General features: G+C 39.7%; 1 protein-coding gene across 2 annotated transcripts in view; it reads right to left on the bottom strand.

Moving 5' to 3' along the window:
• Positions 1-541: 541 nt before the first annotated feature.
• The window catches only part of si:dkeyp-23e4.3 (rho GTPase-activating protein 7), a 56,963-nt gene continuing 36,100 nt past the window's right edge, over positions 542-21,404 (bottom strand). Inside the window, exons 1-14 of one of the 2 annotated variants that reach the window (XM_056262313.1) lie at positions 18,593-18,649; positions 14,421-14,492; positions 14,236-14,317; positions 14,029-14,092; positions 12,611-13,902; positions 12,290-12,460; positions 10,267-10,426; positions 9,564-9,762; positions 9,197-9,410; positions 7,997-8,111; positions 4,574-4,795; positions 4,109-4,326; positions 2,553-2,726; positions 542-1,213 (exon numbers count right to left, since the gene is read on the bottom strand). In XM_056262313.1, coding sequence (XP_056118288.1) covers positions 1,093-1,213; positions 2,553-2,726; positions 4,109-4,326; positions 4,574-4,795; positions 7,997-8,111; positions 9,197-9,410; positions 9,564-9,762; positions 10,267-10,426; positions 12,290-12,460; positions 12,611-13,902; positions 14,029-14,092; positions 14,236-14,317; positions 14,421-14,492; positions 18,593-18,605 — 3,117 coding nt within the window. In that variant the 5' untranslated portion in view covers positions 18,606-18,649 and the 3' untranslated portion in view covers positions 542-1,092. Of the gene's footprint in view, positions 1,214-2,552; positions 2,727-4,108; positions 4,327-4,573; positions 4,796-7,996; positions 8,112-9,196; positions 9,411-9,563; positions 9,763-10,266; positions 10,427-12,289; positions 12,461-12,610; positions 13,903-14,028; positions 14,093-14,235; positions 14,318-14,420; positions 14,493-18,592; positions 18,650-21,404 lie in introns of those variants that run through there. The other variant, XM_056262312.1, reaches the window with a different exon arrangement.

The raw sequence follows: 21,404 nt of genomic DNA, 5'->3' as shown, positions 1-21,404 counted from the left end.
AAAGCAAAGTCATATACCGTACACCTATAGGGTGGGTGTAGGGTGAGTAAATCATGGGATATTTTTCATTTTTGGGTAAACTAACCCTTTAAAGATCAGATAAGAACTAAAATAGTGTATTACAATGTAAAAAGCAGTCAGGCTAGTGATTGACCAATCAGAATCAAGTATTCCATAAAGTCATGTAATAAATAAGAATTCATCAGAGCATCAAGAAATAAGTCATGTCAAGCCATGGTGTACTTCAATGATATATATATTTAAATAAAATCTGTAACATATCAACAATTCCATCACAAAAATATAAGTTATATTAGAACTTGCTCTTATAAAGTCAATATTTATAGTATAATTATGACATTTTGATTGATCAAATGTGTAGCATCACAATTTTATCATATAGTTCATAACTCTAGGATAGTAAAATGCAAAATAATTATAATGCAATAATGTGCCAGGTCACATATATCACCAAATGGTCGAGCAGACAATCTTTTAACGCTCTCAAATAAATAAAAGCGAACATGGCAGCTTCCAACTGAAAAACACGCCTGCTTAAATCAGTGTCTCGGCTTCTGTACACAACATGGCTAATCTGCCCTTGTATTTCTCATGTTTATGATGAAGGTGTACACAAGAATGACACTGCAGTCGAGTCTTCAGAGTGATATAGTTCCAGATCAAGTCACCCAGTCCATCCTTTAATGCTTAAAAACAGCTGGAGTTGAGAGTTTGAGAGTCAACCACTGCAACGCATTATCCCGTGGAACGGTCCTTTAAATAGGATGAGACATTTCATTACTCTGACACTCTCTCTTGTCAGTCTTGATAATGCAAAGTTCACCGGCTCTCTTGGAACACCTCATCACACTGTTGTTGTTCCTTGTCTGCAGGCTGAATTGTCTTTGCATTGAAATGGTTCCGTAACTCTCTACGGTACCGAGATTCTGGAACAACTTTGAAGATTTCACTTCATTATCTCAGAGCTTTGGAGCTCATTCGCTCGCTCACACGCACTTTATTTCTTTGTTTTTTTTTAGCTCACTCATAGCTCGGGGATTGTAAAGCTGTCTGGGGTTTAACAAATTACTCTTAGGAGTCCTTACTATGCTTTGAGTCTTTTGTTTTGTGTCTAAAAGAGTCTCTCATGGCCATCAACACAGATGAAACCAGGTGTCCTCCTACTTTATGGTGCCATTCTGGAGATCGACCTCTGATGAAAGAGAAAAGAGTGAAAAGTCAATATAGGGGTTCATGTCGCATCATAACGTAAACCGAAGCTTTAAAGATTGAAGAGTAAGACAGGTTTACTTTAAGACTTTGTTCACACTTATTTGTTATTTGTCAATATCAGATTCTAAAACTGAAACTTTTGTCATTTGTCACGTCCATTCATGACGTCTCGCTGTGGTTGTCATTAGCATGTCAGACATTGCTTCACGTTCAGGTCTATTGTAAGCCAGAAACCGCTAATTCAGCATTCAACACGTCACGAGCACACTGCATCCCAAAAGAAGAAAAAAATGTATAATCCAATTTGTCCATTCACACGAAGACAAATTTCCAGAAATCTATTGAATTTGATTTAAATGTTTGTTTACATTTGCATTATAACTATATTAAATAAATACAATTATTTTAATATATTTTACATTCAAAAATTTGTATTTATAATATAATTTTATAATGTAATTTTTTTTAGCTATATCTTTTAAATCAGGTTTGTAAATATAATATTTCATGTGTTTTCTTCGTAGCAGGTTTGTAAAAGTGAGATTTATTTATTTGCTCATATCATGTCAGACCTCATATTGTCTAAGGGTATGTTTACACGACAACGATGTACTAAAAATGGAAACTATCCTTTGTCTTTTTCACGTACAGACGACAACGAAACGCGAAAACGATCCCTGTTCAGACGGATCCGCTAAAACGACTAAAAACACTGTATTCTGCTGCCAGGCCAGTAGTTGGCGGTGTCACTTTGTAAAGAAACACTAAGCGCCTGTAGACTGAACACGTAATACGTATGTGCACTGTGTAAAGACGTCACTGATTTGACAAATTACCATTTAAACGATAATGGTATCGGTTTCAAAAAACGTGCACTTTGAAACCCGTTTTCAAAACGCTCCCAACCCACCAATCAATATGCCGCAATATAATGCCAACTTTGTTTTGACAGGACAAATACATGCTGCAATCACAATAACGTATAGTGTCTCCCTTCACCTGCACTCTCAAATATGCTAGCTAGACAAGTTCTAGCCGGTGGAGGTAATATAATATGTCTCAATGATTGTGCCGCATGTTTGCGCTGTCACATCACATCCCCAGGAACGCATCTCAATTTTCAATGACATACAGTTTTCTGTATTACATCCCTGTGTTTCATTGAGTCTACCCTAAAATATGAATCTAGAGGGGCTCTTGTAGACCAACAGGGAACAAATTGATTGTAAAAGTAACAAAATCTTTGAGTCAACCATAAATTTGGAGCCTTTGTGCTCGGATTTTTAGCCTCTATTCTCGATTTTGTTTGAGATACACACCTCGTGTCGGTCCGGCAGAGGTGCGTGACTCTTGACTTTTTTGACCCCAGCGGCTCGATTAAAAAGAAGCTGCAGAAAACTTGCGCCCGTACTCCTCTGACAGCCACAGCGGCATGTTCGACCGAGGTGGAGGACACAAACATAGACCCTGTGGGATGATCCGTTTGCCACGTCCTGCAGGAAAAGAATGGACAAGTTGTAATTGAAAGGATCATGTAGGGTGACACCAGGAGTGCAAGCGCATTGATATGTGGGGTGGCTGGATTACAGCCATGGCAGCGGTTAACGGGATTACACGAGCAGTGGCGTGCATGTCATGAGGTGCCGTTGTTAAGGGATTTACTCTTTACTCTGCTAATTTGTCACCGAATTTGCAAAATTAAATCCAGGATGGAATGGAACCCGTGTTAAGTTTCAATTTTCTGCTGAAATGTTCACCTATTATCATTCCAGCAAGGTATTTTAGACATCAGTATAATTTGTCCCAGATGCTAATGCAGGGAATTATGCAAAGGTGAAACACCTTTGAATATGAAGTGCAAAGCTCTTGCTCTCAATTCATTCTGTGAGCGTCATCCCATTTCAAAGTATTTTATTGCCTTTGGGTGATAAGCCTCAAGTTCTGTTTAACGTTTGACCTTCTAAATATTGCTAAGTTTTCAATTGTAATAGTTTTCAATTTCCCCTCAGTTATTGAATTGTTATCATTAGGGATGATAACATATACTGTAGGACCCTATTTTAACGATCTAAGCGCATGGTCTAAAGTGCACGGCGCAAGTGCACTTATGGTGTGTCCGAATCCACTTTTTCTAGTTTAACGATGGGAAAAATGGTCGGCGCCCCCGGCGCATGGTCTAAAAGGGTTGTCCCTATTCTCTTAATGAGTAATGGGTGTGTTTTGGCCGTGAGGTGCAATAAACCAATCAGAGTTCATCTCCCATTCCCTTTAAAGGGCCAGTTGCGCTCGTGGCACGGCGGATTCGCTATTCGCGCGAGGAGACCATCTACGGGACGAAGTGTACACGCGTTGTGGACCCGCCTATAGGCGCACATTACTAAAACGCTATTTAAATTACAAAAAAAATATTGGTTGGTCTATGGCGCAATATTTTTTTATATTCAGTTGCCTCAAAATAGAAACACGCCAACAATGCGCCCGAACACACCTCTTTTTCAGACCAGCACGCCCAGGGGCGCAAATGCATTTGCTTTTTAAGCAACGTGGCGTACGATGTGATAATGATAACTGCGTCAGGCTGAAACTAGCCAAACACACTTGTCGCGCCTGGCACGGCATTCCACCGGGTGTATGATAGGGCCCATAAACTTTAAAAGCACCTTGTGACAAAAATTAGACGCATATCTAATAATCTACAATCTACAAATTTATATTTGTAAATAAAAGTCATTGAGAATAAGGGCGAACTCACGCTAGGCACGGTTGAGTTGTCAAAAGACCTTAACTTTGGGGGTCAAACGTTCTCGGGGACCGTTCAGATCGCCTAGTTGTGAGTACACCCTATGTTACCCCAAATTCTCCAGTAACTCTTTACCTTAACAGAACATGCTGCAGTGGTGGTCGGGCCCCTGCAGCCTGAAGTATGTAATGGTACACATCTGCATCCTTGTCCAGTGTCTCCACCACCTCGCTATGCAAGAGGTCTCTTTGCCACTGACTCTGTTCTCGTAACACGTGGTGGAAGACTTCCTGCTGCGGAGCATCCAATTCTGTCGTTCCTCTCCACAGTCGCAAAGGGTAACCATCCTCCACCTTCAAAAAATACATTAGAGTCATCACCTTCTTATCTTGGTTTGCAGGACGTTTATAAAGATGAATTGCAAGTGCAAACTGAAACTACGTGTTTGATCGCAACTGATTATATGGCTTTGGCACAAAGTCATCCTTTGTGCGCATAATATATTTGGACTCCTTTCTCTAGAGGCGGGAATGCGAGTAGAGTCTAATTTGGGTCTCTAAACCCAATATTAGGATGTAAGTTGGAGGAGTACATACAAACCTTTTTAACCGCCACATCCACATGATCACAGCTTGAACAGGATATCCACCCTTTAGACTTGTCTCTGACCTCCTTCAAGAGTTTTTGTGTGAGTAGAAACAGCCTGGCACGGTCTGGAAGTTCATTTTCTCCACAGTGAGACACAGAACTTAGACCTGCATCATTTTGCTGTGAATCTTCGGTAAAGCTGCCTGCTCCCTGGTCTTCCCAGTATTTCGGTATCTGTATTGATGACAGATATAAATGTTATATGTTTTATATAGCGCCCCCGCATGCTTATATACACATGCTTGCATATAAAATTTCGCCCCCGCATGCTTATATACACATTAGCGCCCCCGCATGCTTATATACACATGCTTGCATATAAAATTTCCCAGCCCCTTAAGAAGCTTTGGTATAGGTTTCACTTTGACTAGTCTAGTAACCATTGTGAGGGACCCCTTTAAATAAAACATATAGGCAGCTATATACACTCACCGGCCACTTTATTATGTACACCTGTTCAACTGCTCGTTAACGCAAATATCTAATCAGCCAATCACACGGCAACAACTCCATGCATGTAGACATGGTCAAGACGATCTACTGAGGTTCAAACTGAGTATTAGAATGGGGTAGAAAGGTGATTTTAAGTGACTTTGAACATGATGTTGTTGGTGCATGACAGGCTGGTCTGAGTATATCAGAAACTACTGGGATTTTCACACACAACCATCTCTGGGGTTTACAGAGAATGATGCAAAAAAAGAGAAAATATCCAGCGAGCAGCAGTTCTGTGGGCAAAAAATGCCTTGTTGACGCCCTGAGGTCAGAGAAGAATGGCCAGACTGGTTAGAGCTGATAAAAAGGCTACAGTAACTTCAATAATCACGCCTTACAAGAAGAGAATCTCTGAACGCACAATACATCGAACCTTGAAGCAGATGGGCTACAGTAGCAGAAGACCACACTGGATGCCACTCCTGTCAACTAAGAAGAGGAAACTGTGTGTACAATTTGCACCGGCTCACCAAAATTGGACAAGAAGATTGGGAAAATTTTGCCTGGTCTGATGAGTCTCGATTTCTGCTGCGACATTCAGATGGTACGGTCAGAATTTGGCGTAAACACCATGAAAGCATCCTGCCTTTTATCAACGGTTCAGGCTGCTGGTGGTGTAATGGTGTGGGGGATGTTTTCTTGGCACACTATGGTCCCCTTATTACCAAATAAGCATCGTTTAAACTCCACAGCCTTCCTGGGTATTGTGTCTGAACATGTCCATTTCTGTATGACCACAATGTACCCATCTTCTGATGGCTATTTACAGCAGGATAATGCGCTTTGTCACAAAGCTCAAATCATCTCTATCCGATAGAGCCTGTTTGGGATGTGGTGTAAGGGGAGATTCGCAACATGGATGTGCAGCCAACAAATCTGCTGCAACTGCAAGATGCTATCATGTGAACCAAATTTGGACCAAAGACTCAGGAATGTTTCCAGCACCTTGTTGAATCTGCCAAGTTTTAAGGCAGTTCTAAAGGCAAAAGAGGGTCCAACCCAGTACTATTAAGGTGGATCTAATAAAGTGGCTGGTGAGTGTATTTTCATATATATATACAAATTTGGCTTTTTAAAAAAAAAAACCCTTTTCACATTTCAGGTGTTCTCAGAAGCAGAAGTCATTATAAACTTCTATAGTGGTGGATGGAAACTACAAGAAATATATTTTTTGTGTTCCCACTTGCTCCAATAGGAACAACAAATCCACAATATTGAGAGATTGATTATGTTGGTCAGAAGAGAAAATAAAGTATAATATATATATATATATATATATATATATATATATATATATATATATATATATATAAATTGTTTAAAATATTTTTTGTTTTATGTACAAGTAGTAGTAGTAGTTTTTGTTTTTCCAAAACTACATTACAAATTGTCTTATTAAAAAATGTGGCACATTGATTTAATAATTTCTGTTCAGCTGGATAAATAATTAAATAATTTTAATATCTAAATACAAGTTATATACAGAATAAATACAGAATAACTAATCAAATACATACATGAAATAGTGTGTGTGTGTATTTTGTAATACCCCTAGTTTGGAACTTTTTCCCCCTTATGACACCTGGGTTAAAAAATCAACAACAACAACAAAAAAAAAACAGTTGTGCAACAGAGCTCTAATGGTGCGTTCACACCGGACGCGAATAGCGCGTCAGGCGCGAGTGATTTCAATGTTAAGTCAATGCAAAGACGCGTTACGCGCGTAAAAAATTCCTGCGGCGCGAATGAGGCGTAGAGCGCGGCGCGGTAGACGCGAATACGCCTCATTCGCGCGTCAAGTTCGCGCGAATGGCGCGAATTGAGCGTCTGGCGCGTTAAGCGCGTTACGCGCGAATGATTTAGTTAGTGCTATTTGTGCATTCACGCGTTTGACGCGAATTCGCGTCTGCCGCCCGAGTTGAAAAATCTGAACTTCTGCGTCAATTCGCGCCGCGTTAACCAATCAGGAGCCTAGCTGCTTGCTGCTGTCACGTGGTGAAGTATCTGGATGCTTCAATAAATTATTTTGTAATATATGACTGTGGTTCTAATGCACAACAAAGCAAATATTTTATCACATAAAACTTGATTTCAATATATGAGACATATTCATTTTGCATTGAATGCTATTTATTCCATATCTAGATTATATGAAATATTATTATAATGTAAAGACAACCAACATATAAGTTCGTGTCTGGACAGTGATGTGTGAGAGAGAGAGAAAAATCACAGGACAGATTAATCACTTTTGGAGGCTGGCTTCATTTATTATCAAAACAAAAATAAATGACAGATTAGGTGGATGCGGGCGAGGGTGAACCTCGCGCCGGGCTGTAGAGCGAGGGCTCGACAGGCATAGACCACTCGAGGCCGAGGGCTTATACGGCCTACGCTGTCCTCGTCAGCGTCCTCACCATTAGGTCCACCAAACCTAGCTCCTGGAGCAAATTGTGAAACTCCTGAAACCCTCCGGAGGTTCTGGTGGACCCGAGTACAGCGACGATGTCCCCTACGGAGCTGCTTCTGCTCTCCAGAGCATATACGAGCGGTGACTCTCTCGAATAATGCTAATGCTAATGCTCGATAAACATCTAAAAAAAAAAGATGGCCGCCAACGGGTTTCGAAACTTTCGCCTCCGGATTTCGCCTCTGACGCGCGTAAATTTCGCTTCAAACTTTTGTTTTTACGCGCGTCAATTTCGCCATTGACACGCGAATTAACACAAAGTGGTCAAGCGTCAAACTAGACGCGGTAGACGCGAATTTGACGCGCTATTCGCGTCCGGTGTGAACGCACAGTAAGCATGTTGAGATTGCATGCAGCTGGAAGTGCTGATAGTCATTAGTACTAAACTCAATGCACATGATGCTTTGTACCTGGAAAAGGCGAGAGCATTCAGAAACCATATGCGACAGTCCCTGTGTTGCAGCCAGGTTCTCGCTTAGATCTCTCTGGTCTGGCCTCCCCAAGCTGTATTTCCTTTGTCTAGACCTGTGTCCAAAAGCAGAAAATAGCACAAATTTCACACAGAGCTGACTAAAACACCTTTGCTGCCTTCCAAATTAGTAACACTCTCTCCTATAGTATGCTTTACCAGGGACCTAGAGGGAAAAGGGGTATTGATATGATAAGACACTTGGGTTCTCTTATGTTTTTTGTCTAGAAAATTTGAAATGAGGGATGGGTTTGCTGACACAAAGACTGCATTTCATTTCACAACACATTTAGTCAATTTGTTTGTTTTCTAGTGGTTCTTCTTATAGCAGTGCACTGAATCTAAGCATGGAAAAGTTATCTCCAGTGCATAGCACATCCACAGCTCAGCGGGAGGGCAAAGAGAGCTTGTTGGCTCCGTGGCAGCTGGCTTGCAGAAATAGGGGGAGTTTCTTCAATTGCCTTCAAGTCAGCCTCTTGGATGTGTTTGCCCAGGCAGGAATTTGACGTAACTGTCTCAGTTTCCTCTTTACCCTCAAGACACTCCAGAAAAAAAACTAGTGTCTATAGCATCCCTATACTTCAGTGCCAAAAGTATTAGATAACTTGTTGTGGAACATATGCCAAACATTAGTCCTTATCTTCTCAGAATTAAAGTTTGAAGGGACCAGATTTGGAAATATTAATCCCAATTTCTTCTAGAATCTATCTTTCAGACGTTCTTGCCTCACACTTTCTCTCTCTCTCGCGCGTGCGCTCTCTCTCTTCCAGTGTTTCATTAACCAGCTGAACTGTATTACAGATACAATATCTCCCTTATCTGTGAAATTAAAGCCAGATGTTGAACTGCGCTGTTACATAAGCAGCTCTCCCACAAAACTGACCCAACAATTGTGCCATACAAAACGGTGAAAAAAGATTTTGACTTTTCGACTGAAATTGATGTAATCTTTATTGTGAAAGATGACAAGCCTTAAGTATTGCCAAAATGGTGCATAACATCTGGAGCTGGTTACAATAAAAATGTGTATTGGACGTTCAGAACAAAGCTATGGGCACCAATGCAATATTATATTTAAAATATAAAATGTTATGTAATCGTTACAATGCAACTGATTATAGTTTTGACTGCTTAACTCTACCTCATGCTGGTTCTGTCTCTTTTGAAAGAGTTGAGGTGGAACAAAGAGGGCGCCAAGCACACAGCGATGTTGGTTGGAGTCATCTGGTTCTCCTCCACGCAGGCGACCACCTCTTGGAGGAAAAGGAGGAGGCTCTGAAGAGCCTCCCTGTTCTCATCAGGCAGGAGGTAAATGGCTGCTTGAACCCCCGCAAACTGTTGATCTTTGGGGAAGTCTGTAGGGAAATCATAAATGCAGAATAAAAGCTTGGAAGCAGATGCTTCACTTTGTTTCAAAACAATCAAATTCAACAGTTTTTTTTACTCTTGATGTAACTACAGTAGATTGAGTTAAATGTTTTGCTTGGTTTCAACTTATGCTGGCTTACATTGGTAGATGTGCAGGAAGCTTTCGCACAGTTTGCTGGAGAAGATGGGTTCAGGTAGGTCTCTGAAATACTGCTTCACCATGTCAGCGACATCAAAAGCCGACTGATTTTCAAAGGACACGCCATCGGGGTCAGCCTCCACCATGTCCCTTAAATTTTGAATGCGGGATTTGACCCCAGACTTTCGGAAGAGCCCAACCTGTCAGGTTTAACGAGATATGTGTTGGCGAAGGGAACAAACTGTTACATACCAAAATGATGCAGTTTATTCTACTGTAATTATCATAAAATATACATGGGTAGAAACTCAGTCAATAACACATCAGTCATGAATCACATCTATAGAGTGCAGATATGGATTCAGCATGTCTAGTCTCATGGGAAAAAAAACGTGACTCTACGTATATTTATGCACAATCTGAAATTCACTGTCTCAGGTCAAATTTGCTGTATCCTGGCAGAGTATCCACTAGTAGTTCTGAAGTACTATGTTTGCTCTCTTTGAGATGCAGTATTTATTTGTTGTTAATGACCATTTCTGTTTATGAGAATAATACTGATGTAGAGTCATGTTTTCCCTTTAGCAAGAATAACTGCTGTTCAATATAAGCTTAATTTGTGGATGATTATGCAAATTTAACTTTTGTACATTCAGCTTTTATTGAAACAGCCTCTATTTTTGGTTGGTGACTGGATGGCATACCTGATCCAAGCACTCTGTCCTTAAGAACTCCATTGCTGTCAAAATGCTTGGTGGCAAAGGTTTTCCCGATTGCTGGACACTCTGGAGCAAAGGCACCTCAAACACCTTTCTGCTCTTATGTTCTGAAGGTTTAACCTTTCGGTAGACTTTTGGCACAGTCCTAGAATGGCAGAAGTGCAGAATGATGTATTTTTAGATGGTCACTTGCATTTCTCACCTACATTTGTCTGAGATAATGAAGTGTTGTGCTAAATTGAAAGTAGAAGTCGCAGCATATTTAGCGGATCACATTAATCGTATTAGCAGTGTTGTGAGGCCCTCATGCACATCAGCATCAGTGATAAGTGCTTGCATGTGTTGAACTGACATTTCATTTGTTTGTTGTAATAAGCTTCTTGTTGTTTTCTCTGTATGAGCTTAAGGAATCTAGTAGTAAAGAAATAAAGCAATTAGTATGGATGTAGTGGTTTTAATCTTTGAGTACATATTGGCCTGCTGGCGAAAGGCTCGTGATGAATTTCGAACTGTCCTTTTCGTTTAGCAAAGCCCATATTGATTTACATTATGAAAGGCCTTTTTTCATTAGACGGTGAACTTGCTGCCATGACTATAGGCTGTGTAGTAGAGAAGATAACCTGACAGCAATTTAAGTCCTGCTTCTCATTATTTCTATATAAATCAGGTTCAGGGACCTTGAGATAAAACTTCAAAGCCAATTAAATTCGGTTTTGCTGGAGCCAACTAATTCGTCAAAAATTGGATTTTCAAAATTTCACACAATCTAGTTTCTCTTGATAGCATTAGCCTCAATTACCCCTTCATGTATCTTCTAGCCTAACTCTCCTCAACATCAAGCTTGGTTGTTCAATTAAAGACAATATCAATATCCACTCCTAGTGTCTCAATGTGATTGTTTAGATTCAAGAGGCTCTGCATTCTACAAAAATTAGCAATAACCAGTCTCATATATTATTGTAGAAGAAAAGAGAAGGAAAATAAATGAACAATTGAAGATTTTGAATGAACGGCTTATCTGAAATCAAGTGAGGTGACACGCAGTTAAGATGCTGAATACTCAAGCAAGCGATCAATATGAATGCGGGGGTAGACTTAAAAGCGTTGTTTCTTTTGTAGTTAGCTCAATGGTTGTTAAAACAAATAGCTCAATTACTCCTCTCCCAAGAAGTCAATTATCCTCTCCTCTTCAGCTTAAGCAATTGTTCTTTTTTGTCCAGTTAACTACACAAATGCGTAATCTCAAACATGTTATTAATTGCTCCATTGGGAGCTTAGTTCTCAGATTTGGGTTAAAATATCAGGCTAGCAAAAGGCAAATATTTCCTATTAATGATCTGATCAAAGAGTCCTTAAACATATTGAAATATGCTTCATGTGTGTTGACTTGTAGGGAGTGTCATCAATAGCCAATAGATAAACGTTTTCTGTTTCCTGCACACTACCCCCATCTACCATTAGTCCTTCACAAATTCATTCCATAATACTCTAGTATTGCCACAGAGTAACAGTTTATACACTTTTCAGGGGAATGTGAACCTGTTAAACTGTAATAGGAGAAAGTATTTTGACATCGAAAAAATAAACATGTCACCTTTAATTTTTAATAAGATGAAGTAAGTTGGGGGGAAAAAACAATTTTTAAGAACCCATAGTTACTCGTGAATTGGACATCAATGGACTCAATTTCACAAAGAACAAATCTCCATTGCTAATTTATATCTCCCCATGCTATCACATGGCCGAATCACAGTGTGAGAGTGTCTTCCAAAATGGTAAGAAAGAGCAAGACTCATGCTGTGTCATGCAACCTATGGTGTGATAGGGTTCACTCTCATTTTCACTCACTCACTATTCTTGAAACCTTGTCTATTTTGTCTGCTGGGAGACTTTCCAAGGTTGCAACTCAGCATTAATAATGAATGAATCTCTAAACAGCAGGTCTCTCACTCTCTAGCATGGGAATCCCTCTTCCCCTCCCCTGCTTTTCATCTTCACCCCATCTTACCAGTTCCAGCCTTGTTTGCTGAAGGGTGAGTGCTTGTCCATCAGAGCCGTGAGCCTGAGAAGGCTCAGTCTTTGCAGCATTGAGACATGTGGTGCTGATTTTGCCTGTATGCCTGTGCTGGGGTTACTCAGTGAAAGCATCTGTGCACTGGACCAGTGGGGCCTCTGAATTCTGAAATGTAGGAAATGAACCAACTTTTGTTTAAATACGCTTTGCTCTTTATCAAATGCGTGTACACTAGATCCCTAGCATGTAGCATGAATTCAATCAGACACTTCTTGTTCCAGCTGCCTTCATAAAATGGTAGTTTGTGTCTCTTACCGATCACTATGCTCTGTAGGCTGAGCAGTGTGTGCAAATGCTTCTGGGTTCTTGTTGTATGCCTCCTCTAGGGAAGCTTCATCCGTCTCTTCTGGCTCTTTGATCTCAAGGTGGATGTCAGTCAGAGAGGAGGGTGAGGGAGAACCCGAGTGGGAAAAATCTGAATCCCCGTCCTCTGACAACTTATCTGTCCAAGAGGTTACCAACTGCTGCAGGCCACAAATGCGTTCCATTACACTGTCCAAAGCAGAGAAGACGTCATCATCCAAAATCTGCATGTGATCTGGGACGTTGTCATAAATGCTGACGCGGTGATCACAAGTAGCCAGTGGGCTGCATGCTTGTTCCTGGTCCTTGGAGCTACTGCTTCTACACTGTCTACCTCGGTAACCATGGAAGCTTCCAGTCCTCCAGTTGACCGAGGTGTTGTCGATAGGTGAGAAGGCATTGTTGTGGGAGAGCACAGTTGGGAATGTGCCTGGCTTGTGTCCATGGGGAATTTCAAAGATGGGGTTTTCGTCAAGGTTGCGCTGGTTGTTGAAATGCTGCTCGTTGATTTGCTTCTGGCTGTCTTCTTGTTTGGTCAGCCCAGGGCGTTTGCAGTTGCTGCGCACCTTGGTCACTGGGCTTGGCGTGCTGACCGCACTGCTGCTTTCCGAGGGACTGCTACTGGATCCAGAGGGCGGTGTGCTGGATGCAGGACTTTCAGTCTTGCCTTGGAGCCTTGCTAGATCTAGACATTGGAGATGCTTTAGCCTTTCCTCACCAAGACCTTCCTGGATAATTGGTCCACTTATGACAAGTCTTGCTTTTATGCTTCTGGTGTGTGGGTGTAGCGTGCTTCCTGTTAATCTGAGTTTCTCCATCTTCCGGAGAAGGCTTTTTCCTTTTTTTACTGGAGGCTTTTCAGCAAGGCACTCTTCACTGCTCAAAGTGTGATGTTCACTAGGGGACGGAGGTCTGCTGGAAGAAGTCTCGGGAGATTGGGGTTTGTAGTTCGAGGAGCATCTGGAGGAGCTACGACTTTTTTCCGGTTCCTCTGCCATTGTGTTCGGAGCGCTTCCCCCATCGCTGTCAGCATTACTAGAGCTATGAGTGGAACAAAGCTCATGGCATTCACCGCTATCGGAAAGAGAGGCCTCACAGCTTCCCAATCTCCTAAAACTTGAAATGGGGCTGTTCAGTGAGTGCAGTGGCTCCCCGTCATCCATACGTATCCATCGCCTGCTCTTCCTGTCGAATGACCATTTTGGGCTGATTGCATAGAGGTCTTCTTCCTCCTCTTCATCTCCCTACATGAACAAATCAATGGGTTATAGACAGCGAAGGATGGTGGGAAGGAAACTTTTCCTCAGGCTTTCTTTTGTTTATATACTGTGTTTACATGCATCTTCTCTAGAGTTTTCTCTCACACTCACCCTTCTTTTGGACCGGCTCAACTCCAGCTTCATCTCCACGCACTTGTTTAAGGTACTTAATCTCCTGAAGGCAAAAGAAAACATTGATGTCAAACAGGAAGACAGCATGATGTTCCCCTCAAATTCCTCCCGCTGTGATTAGCAAGAAGCGCTCGTTCTACGCCAGCATAGTACGGGCTCATGCCGCCGAGGGGTGAAAAGCACTACCTGCATAGAGAATCCAAGGCATCCTTATCCAGAAATTCATGATCACTCTTCACCCAGTCTATGTCAATAGGGAAACAGCAATCTGGAAGGCAAACAAATTAAATTGAATTTCAGGACAATAATATTTGCAATTTATTAGGACACATTAAAGTATGCAATGAGAAATGATAAAAATAAATATTTACCGGTGAATAACTGTGCATACTGAGGAAAACCAGCTGCATGAAGCCAATCACATGCCCCCTTTGCTTCTATCTCTACAAAAGAGAATCAGTGCATATAAATTATGTCATTTCTGGTTGTTTAGCTTTTATTAGGCTAACATAAGAGGCAAATTCAGCAAACTATTACCACTTAATTCAATTTATTTTTTAATTAACATTGAAATTGGAGCATTTTTTTGTACAAAGCCATTTTATTCCACCCCAAGTTTATCAACCATCTTCTCATTTCATTAATTTCATGTGGATTAAAAGTGGAGGCTGGCTAATTTGCTGCTAATTGAATGTCTTTGGCTTTTACATGGTTGACCAAAAGAAGACAGGCAGAAGGCGCATATGATTTCAGCCTTGCTTGCTGCTTCTATTCCTCTGTCACTCATTTACTTTCACCTTTTTACATTTTTCCTAACTGAACACTGCCAGGAACAGATGGTGGAAACAAATCCTTTCTTTGCACTGACTGGCGATCCATAAAACCTTGCATAGGATTCTATCTTTCCCATAAGTGGCGAAGGGGTCAGGGGAAGACAGCTGGATCTGTGCTACAAAGAACAGATGGCTCAGATATGTAAACATAGGGACCCAGTTAATGCTGCCACTCCCTGCTCTGACGCAGAAGTGGCCTGTAAAGGACTGTGCTGGATGCGATGGCGTCATGTAGCTGTGTTGCAGACAATCTGTAGGTTACCACCATGGCTTGCATTTAGCTTGCTTTACTGTAGCTTATCTGGGCTGCTGAATTCTGGTCTGAATAAATGAGCATTGCAGATCAGAAGTTTCTCAGACAGTGGGTGAGAATCTGAAAGGCAACTTGTGGGAAATGTGTACATACTCATGCTGGTAGCTGATGCAATAACTGCTACCTCTGCAAATTACCCAGTTCCAGCCATTTTCTTAGAACTCTAGCATGGGAATTATATAAGTGTGATCGTATCACAATGCCTCTCCACTGTTTAATAGAGCTGAGCAGGGAAAGGCACTTCCTTTTCTAAATACCTCAGGCGGCCCTACAGGAAGTTGTGCTTTTAGGGTTTGGATGCTGATAACAGATGTGGCTTGTGATTGTCCCCCACCCACCGTACTCTACAAGCATCTGAATGGTCTGGGAGGGTCTTGGCTAATGGTGCTACGTGCTGCACAGGCTGTAAGCTATGAATGATACAAAACGCTGTTAGATTGGTTGGCTGATACCTCCCTTCCTCCTTCCAGGAGGCACATAGACACTCCAGGTTGAAGCCACCTAATAAAGTGCTACAGCAGGACCCCTGGGGATTCAGCAACTGCCATAAACACCTATCTTCAGAGGAGCACTCAGAGAGTCGATTGACATGAGAAAAGCATCTATGGGACCCCTGAGGGGTGGTGAACATCATGTTTGGCTGACAGCTTGAACAGTTCTAACCTTGAGAGTCTTGGCGGAGCTCAAGCAGAGCAACCTTTAGCTTTTGCATAAGTTTAGGAAGAAATTCAAGAGATTTAAGAGAAACTAAAGGTTTCGTGAGAAGTCTAGAGAAGCATATTTGCGTTAAGATTCAATTGTCTGCATATACGTATGTACTTAAGTTTGATAATAACAGAATACAGTGCGAGTACAGTTCAATAAAATACTGGTCTCATTCATTTCATTCAAAATGTTGAAGCAGTTGAAGTATGTTTTTTTTTTTTTTTCTAGGACTGAATGTGTTAATAGTTTTGAATTGTCATTGTACTTTTATAAAATCTGTATTCACATCCAAGATGATCACACTTCATTTTCATTCGTAGAGTTGGTACAAACCTGTAAAATTCAATGTGTGAAAGATAACTGAGATTCACGGCTTAAATAAGCCAGTTAAACGATGAGGGATTTTTTACTCCCTTTAAATCTTTTTAAATTGGCTTTTGACAGCAGTGCAAGTCAAACGCCCCACAGGGAGAAGGTCTGCTGCTCCAACGTGTTCTCATGAATATTTGTATATATTTTATGTAAAATTTGGTTTAACCACACGCCCATTTACTTGCATTACTCAGATACTAATATGTAAAATATTGACGTATTGATAGCGTCTAAATGTAAATAATTTACATATGAACAACTTTATTACAAGACAACTCTCTATTCAAAGTGTGACGTATAAACAAAGCTACAATTTAAAATTAATAAAAAGAAATCCATTACTTATGTAATATTTATTTTGTTTTTCTTGGGATGTGGCAGTTTGCTAAATATGAACCTATAAAATACACCACAAATGCACCATAAAATGATCATGAACCTAATCCATTTTATTCTTGTACTGTAATCCAAATTTTCCAAAACTGTATGATTGCATTATGTCCGGAACAGAACCTAATTCAAATCTTTTTGAAGATCAGACAGCAGACAAACGGCTAGTAGTGACAGCAGCGGCAATCCACCTGTCACTCAAGTGGCCACGCCCTTAATTATGCAGAACTTTAAGGCTTGCAGAACTTTTAAGAGTTATAAAAAAATTCACCCCTCTCACAGTTGTCATGAAGGGCGAAATTAGCTATATAGACCAAAACCACTTTTTGCACCAGGGTGTAAACACATATTTTTTTTGCTGTAAATTTGGGCATTTTAAAATGGGGGTCTATGGGATTGACTCTCTTTTGGAGCCTGTCTATAGCGGTCAGTCGATGAATTGCAGTTTAAGTCACTTCCGTATTGGTTTCAAGAGAGAGACAAGAAGGTTTCCGCTTGGGTAAAACGCAGCGCTCATCACTGTCTACTTTGTTACCCAGAGTAATGCGGGACAAATACAGCACCCACCAACTGTCACATTCTGCTTATTCTGATGTGTGGTTTTGAATAAGATTTGATTGACAACTACATTTTTTAGTTTGAACCAGACAAAACTCCAGTGAGCACCACTGGTGTTCTGTACCATCAGTGAGCACTTTTGAATGCAACATATCATCATTGGTACTGCTTTTTGACTATTATTATTATTATACTTTTTTTTTTTAAATAAATGAATTGTTGCAAATTCTCTTTAAAATGTAGGCTATACATTTGTATACATAGGGTTAGGTTTAGAGATAGGAGAGGGATTGTTAAGTAATTGTATATTGAAACTAAAATTATTGTCACTGTAGATTTTTATGCCTGTATTTTTATATGGGGATAGGATATCATAGAGATCTAAAATATATCGAAAAACTATATAAATATATTTGTGATATAAAGAATTCGTAATTATTTTACATTTCTATAGCTGTAAATTTGTATTATTGCTTAGATTTTAGATGCTGCCACTAAGTCGATATTTACTTCACTGTGTATTTATCATCTAACCAAACATACAAATAAGTATAGTTTTGTATCTATATATTACGTAAATAAATACATAAAAACAAAGAGACTATCTCAAGTCTTGTGAGTTTTTGCGTTCATACGTCAAGAGTAAAAGTGACAAGTCACTGGCTTTGTAATAATCTCCAGATGTGGCACAAAAAGTTTTTGAGTCATGTAAACCCATTTTCCATAACTATGAACTCGCACAGCTGTTTTCGGACTGACAAATATGCTCCATTTCATCAGTGACAGGACTGATTTCGATAAAAAATCTTGGCAGGTACAGAAAAATGAGGTCATTGGGATAATTGTTCAGACACACTGTTGTAACTCCTGGTTGCTAACAACAATATTTTCATAGATCAGATGTGCCAGTGCAAAGAGAGACTCTGAAACTCCTCCACAAATCTTTGCAAATTGTCAGATATATTGCTGATAAATTAAATGCTCGATTTAAAGCATAGACAGGTAAAGACAGGTATTCAGCTCAATAATAACATGCAACATCCTCTAATACACTCACTTTTGTTTTTCGGTGACAAAGTATTCACTCTTGATTACTAAGTGGGGCCTTTAAAGTCATTATGATGTTACACCGGCTTCACTGATAACATCTCTTCTGATTTACAATCGAACAGTTGTATTCATCCGATTAAATTATGCTCATGCTTGTTCTGCCACATTTATTAGAATATGGAACCACTCAAATCTACCATGGTCTTATAACTGAAGGGCAATTTTAGTCATAAAATGGCTCAGATCAACTGTAGATTAATTTGACATAAAACTTAAGAATCGTTTAAAATAAAAATGAGCAGACATAAAGATTTTTACTTACTTGTAATGAGCATTGTTGTTCGTTTGGTTCTTACGCAGAAATGTCATACAAAAAACTTTACCACAAAAAAAATAAAAATAATCTAGGCAATAAGCTCCAAGCTTCCAATTAACGGATGCAAAGTATTGCTACTATTAGGAGAAAGCTAGGCTTCTCATTCACACTGGTCACCATAATGAAATCACAGGAAAGGCATTCGCCTCTTTCCTCACTGGACCAAACCAAACTCAACTTTGACTGGGTGGGTTGTTCCCAAAGTAAACAATGACTTTTGTCTAGGTTATTTACAGTGAATGCCTGGAATTATTAAGCATTTTGAACAACTGTTGAAACTGGTCATTCATGTAAGTATTTTGAATGGCTTGTATGTATGTGTATAATATATAAATCTAAGGCATTACACTGTATAACCTTTTAGTTTTATTAGGAATTTCCCTTAAACAGCACTCAGTCATGAGATATTATGTCTAGATAGTGCCAATTCACTGATGCCTAAATGAAAGTTTTGTGAAAGGGTTTTAGATTTGAACATCTGCTCTTTTGTTGCATGTCTTCGAAGGACAGACGCAGAGCTATGACGCTAATGAGTGCCCTTAATCCCATAAGGATATCGACACAGCCCATCACAGCTAATAGTTTTTGACTCTGAGGCTTCATCAGGACTTACTCCATAGTAACCCATTAGCACTAATGGCTCTCATTAAACACACCGGCGTTTGATTACATCCTCTTAAGCGAGAAAGCCTGAAGTTCTCAGTTCGAAATCCTTTCCTAAGTGAACATTGAAAGTACAGATGAGGACAGGATGGTTTACTTTTACTTTGTTTCTGCAAACATTTCCTAAACTTGACTATAGAAAACTAAGTGAGTGTTTTGTAATAAATGCACTGCTACGCAAATCTATCTGACCTGAGATCAGATCAGATCTGAACTACTACTTTATAGTCGTCAGTTTTCTTATAAGAGCAGACAAATCTGTTGTTTTGTATTACAAATATCAGTGTCCAGCGGAAAGAAAGAGGAAGGAATAACAAACCAGGCATGTGATAAGTTAGCGGAAGGCATGACAGGCGTTCCTGGCTCCATCGTGTCCCCAGCCTGTCCCACCCTCGCTGAAGGGTGGGATGGAGTCATTTGGCAGCAAGACACGCAGCGCTGTAACAGTGCAGTTTCCTCTCTGGCTCTGCGTCAAATTGTTTCAATAGTGTCACTATAAAAGCCTGTTCAATTGGATAAAAGAAGAGTACTTCTATATATAAACTATAGTGCCTGTTCAGCTTGATCTTATTGGTATATTCTCAGCTATTGGTATGTTACGTTTACACACATTTTGTTTTATGTTTGGATATATGCTGAAATGTACAATATGGATATATCGACAGCTTAAAAAAATTATCCAATAATGTATCCATAGTTTTAGAAAGATACAAATCTTTTATGTTATAATTGTATTATATATTGTATTTATATAAGTACATGTTTTTGAGCCCCTAGACCCACCCATACCATAAACCTATATAATTCTCAAAAAAGTACAAGTGCCTTGGAACGCACAGCTTTGTATGATGCGTTGACGTAGTTTCCACTGAAACAGGAAGCAAAGGTGGGACATATTGAATGGCTCCTCCCCCTTTTCAAATAGCCAATAGAGTTAAGTTTACCTCACAGACTGCAAGTCGTACTTGACAGCACCATGGAAGCGAATCCGAGCACTGATGATACATTGGATTCAATAGTAGAGGTGTGAATAAATTCTAGCAATTTAATTCTTAACCAACGTAGTTGGAAAACAGAATAAAACTGGAGCGTTTGAGCAACTGAATTTTTATTTTTTGAATGCTTATCTCCTAAATGCGAATTTTGTCATTGTTTTGGAACACATCAGCTTATTCATAACCTTAAGGCTAACACATTCATACTAAACGCAAAAAAAAAAAAAAAAAAACTTACATTTTGATTTCAGGGGGCCTTTAACTTTACAACACAGTTTACTTCAAAGGGGCAAAAAAAAAATCTAATCTTATAATACTTAAAATGCAAGGAAAAAAATTAAGATTGACAATATATAAAAAATCACCCCAAATTATGTGAGAAAATACAAGTAACTAAAAGGTATTGGATATGTATTGAACATACTGTATCTACATGTGCATATATGGTTAGATCACATTAGCCTTTTATTTTTGTATTATTTTCCATGCGTGTTCTTACAAAAACTATAAAATTGTTCAATTTCAGGGAATTACGATTCTTAATATGCCGTCGACACATTGAGTCAATATTCTTAAAAATGTTTATTTGATAAGGGCAAGTGCTGAGATTTCACATAACAAGTATATAAACCATACACTGCCTGGTTTCCATGGCAATTTCTGTAATCTAAAAAACTCAATTACTATTTACAAAATGAAAGAGACTGGAAAAAGATGTATTCAGGCAGAATAGAAGTATGCTCACTTTTGTAACCATACTATTCAAAGTCAAAAGGTCAAAAGCTTTACTGACAGTACAAAGCAAATATAAAGTCTCTCTTTTCACTTCCAGATTGCTTTTGCATCTAGCCTCTTTGGATATCATAAAAGATGCACTCAATCCCCAACATTAATCGCTTGAAAAAGTCATTTATTTATTTCCAGTTTTTCTGTGAAAGAATTGCTCTTGTTCTGGGTAGAGCTGTTTTGACACCGGGGATAATTACAGCTCTGTTTAAGATTTGTTTTGTGTACCGCCTGGCATTTGGATTGTCACAGACTTGTCAGATCCCTTCATGAAGGAGTGCGTCTGAGAAGAATAGTCGTTCGGTGAGCGGAGC

The sequence above is a fragment of the Rhinichthys klamathensis genome, unplaced genomic scaffold, assembly GCF_029890125.1.
Source record: "Rhinichthys klamathensis goyatoka isolate OS25496 unplaced genomic scaffold, OSU_Roscu_1.1 h1tg000191l_1, whole genome shotgun sequence".
Taxonomy (NCBI): domain Eukaryota; kingdom Metazoa; phylum Chordata; class Actinopteri; order Cypriniformes; family Leuciscidae; genus Rhinichthys; species Rhinichthys klamathensis.
This window is presented reverse-complemented; position numbering and strand designations above follow the sequence as displayed.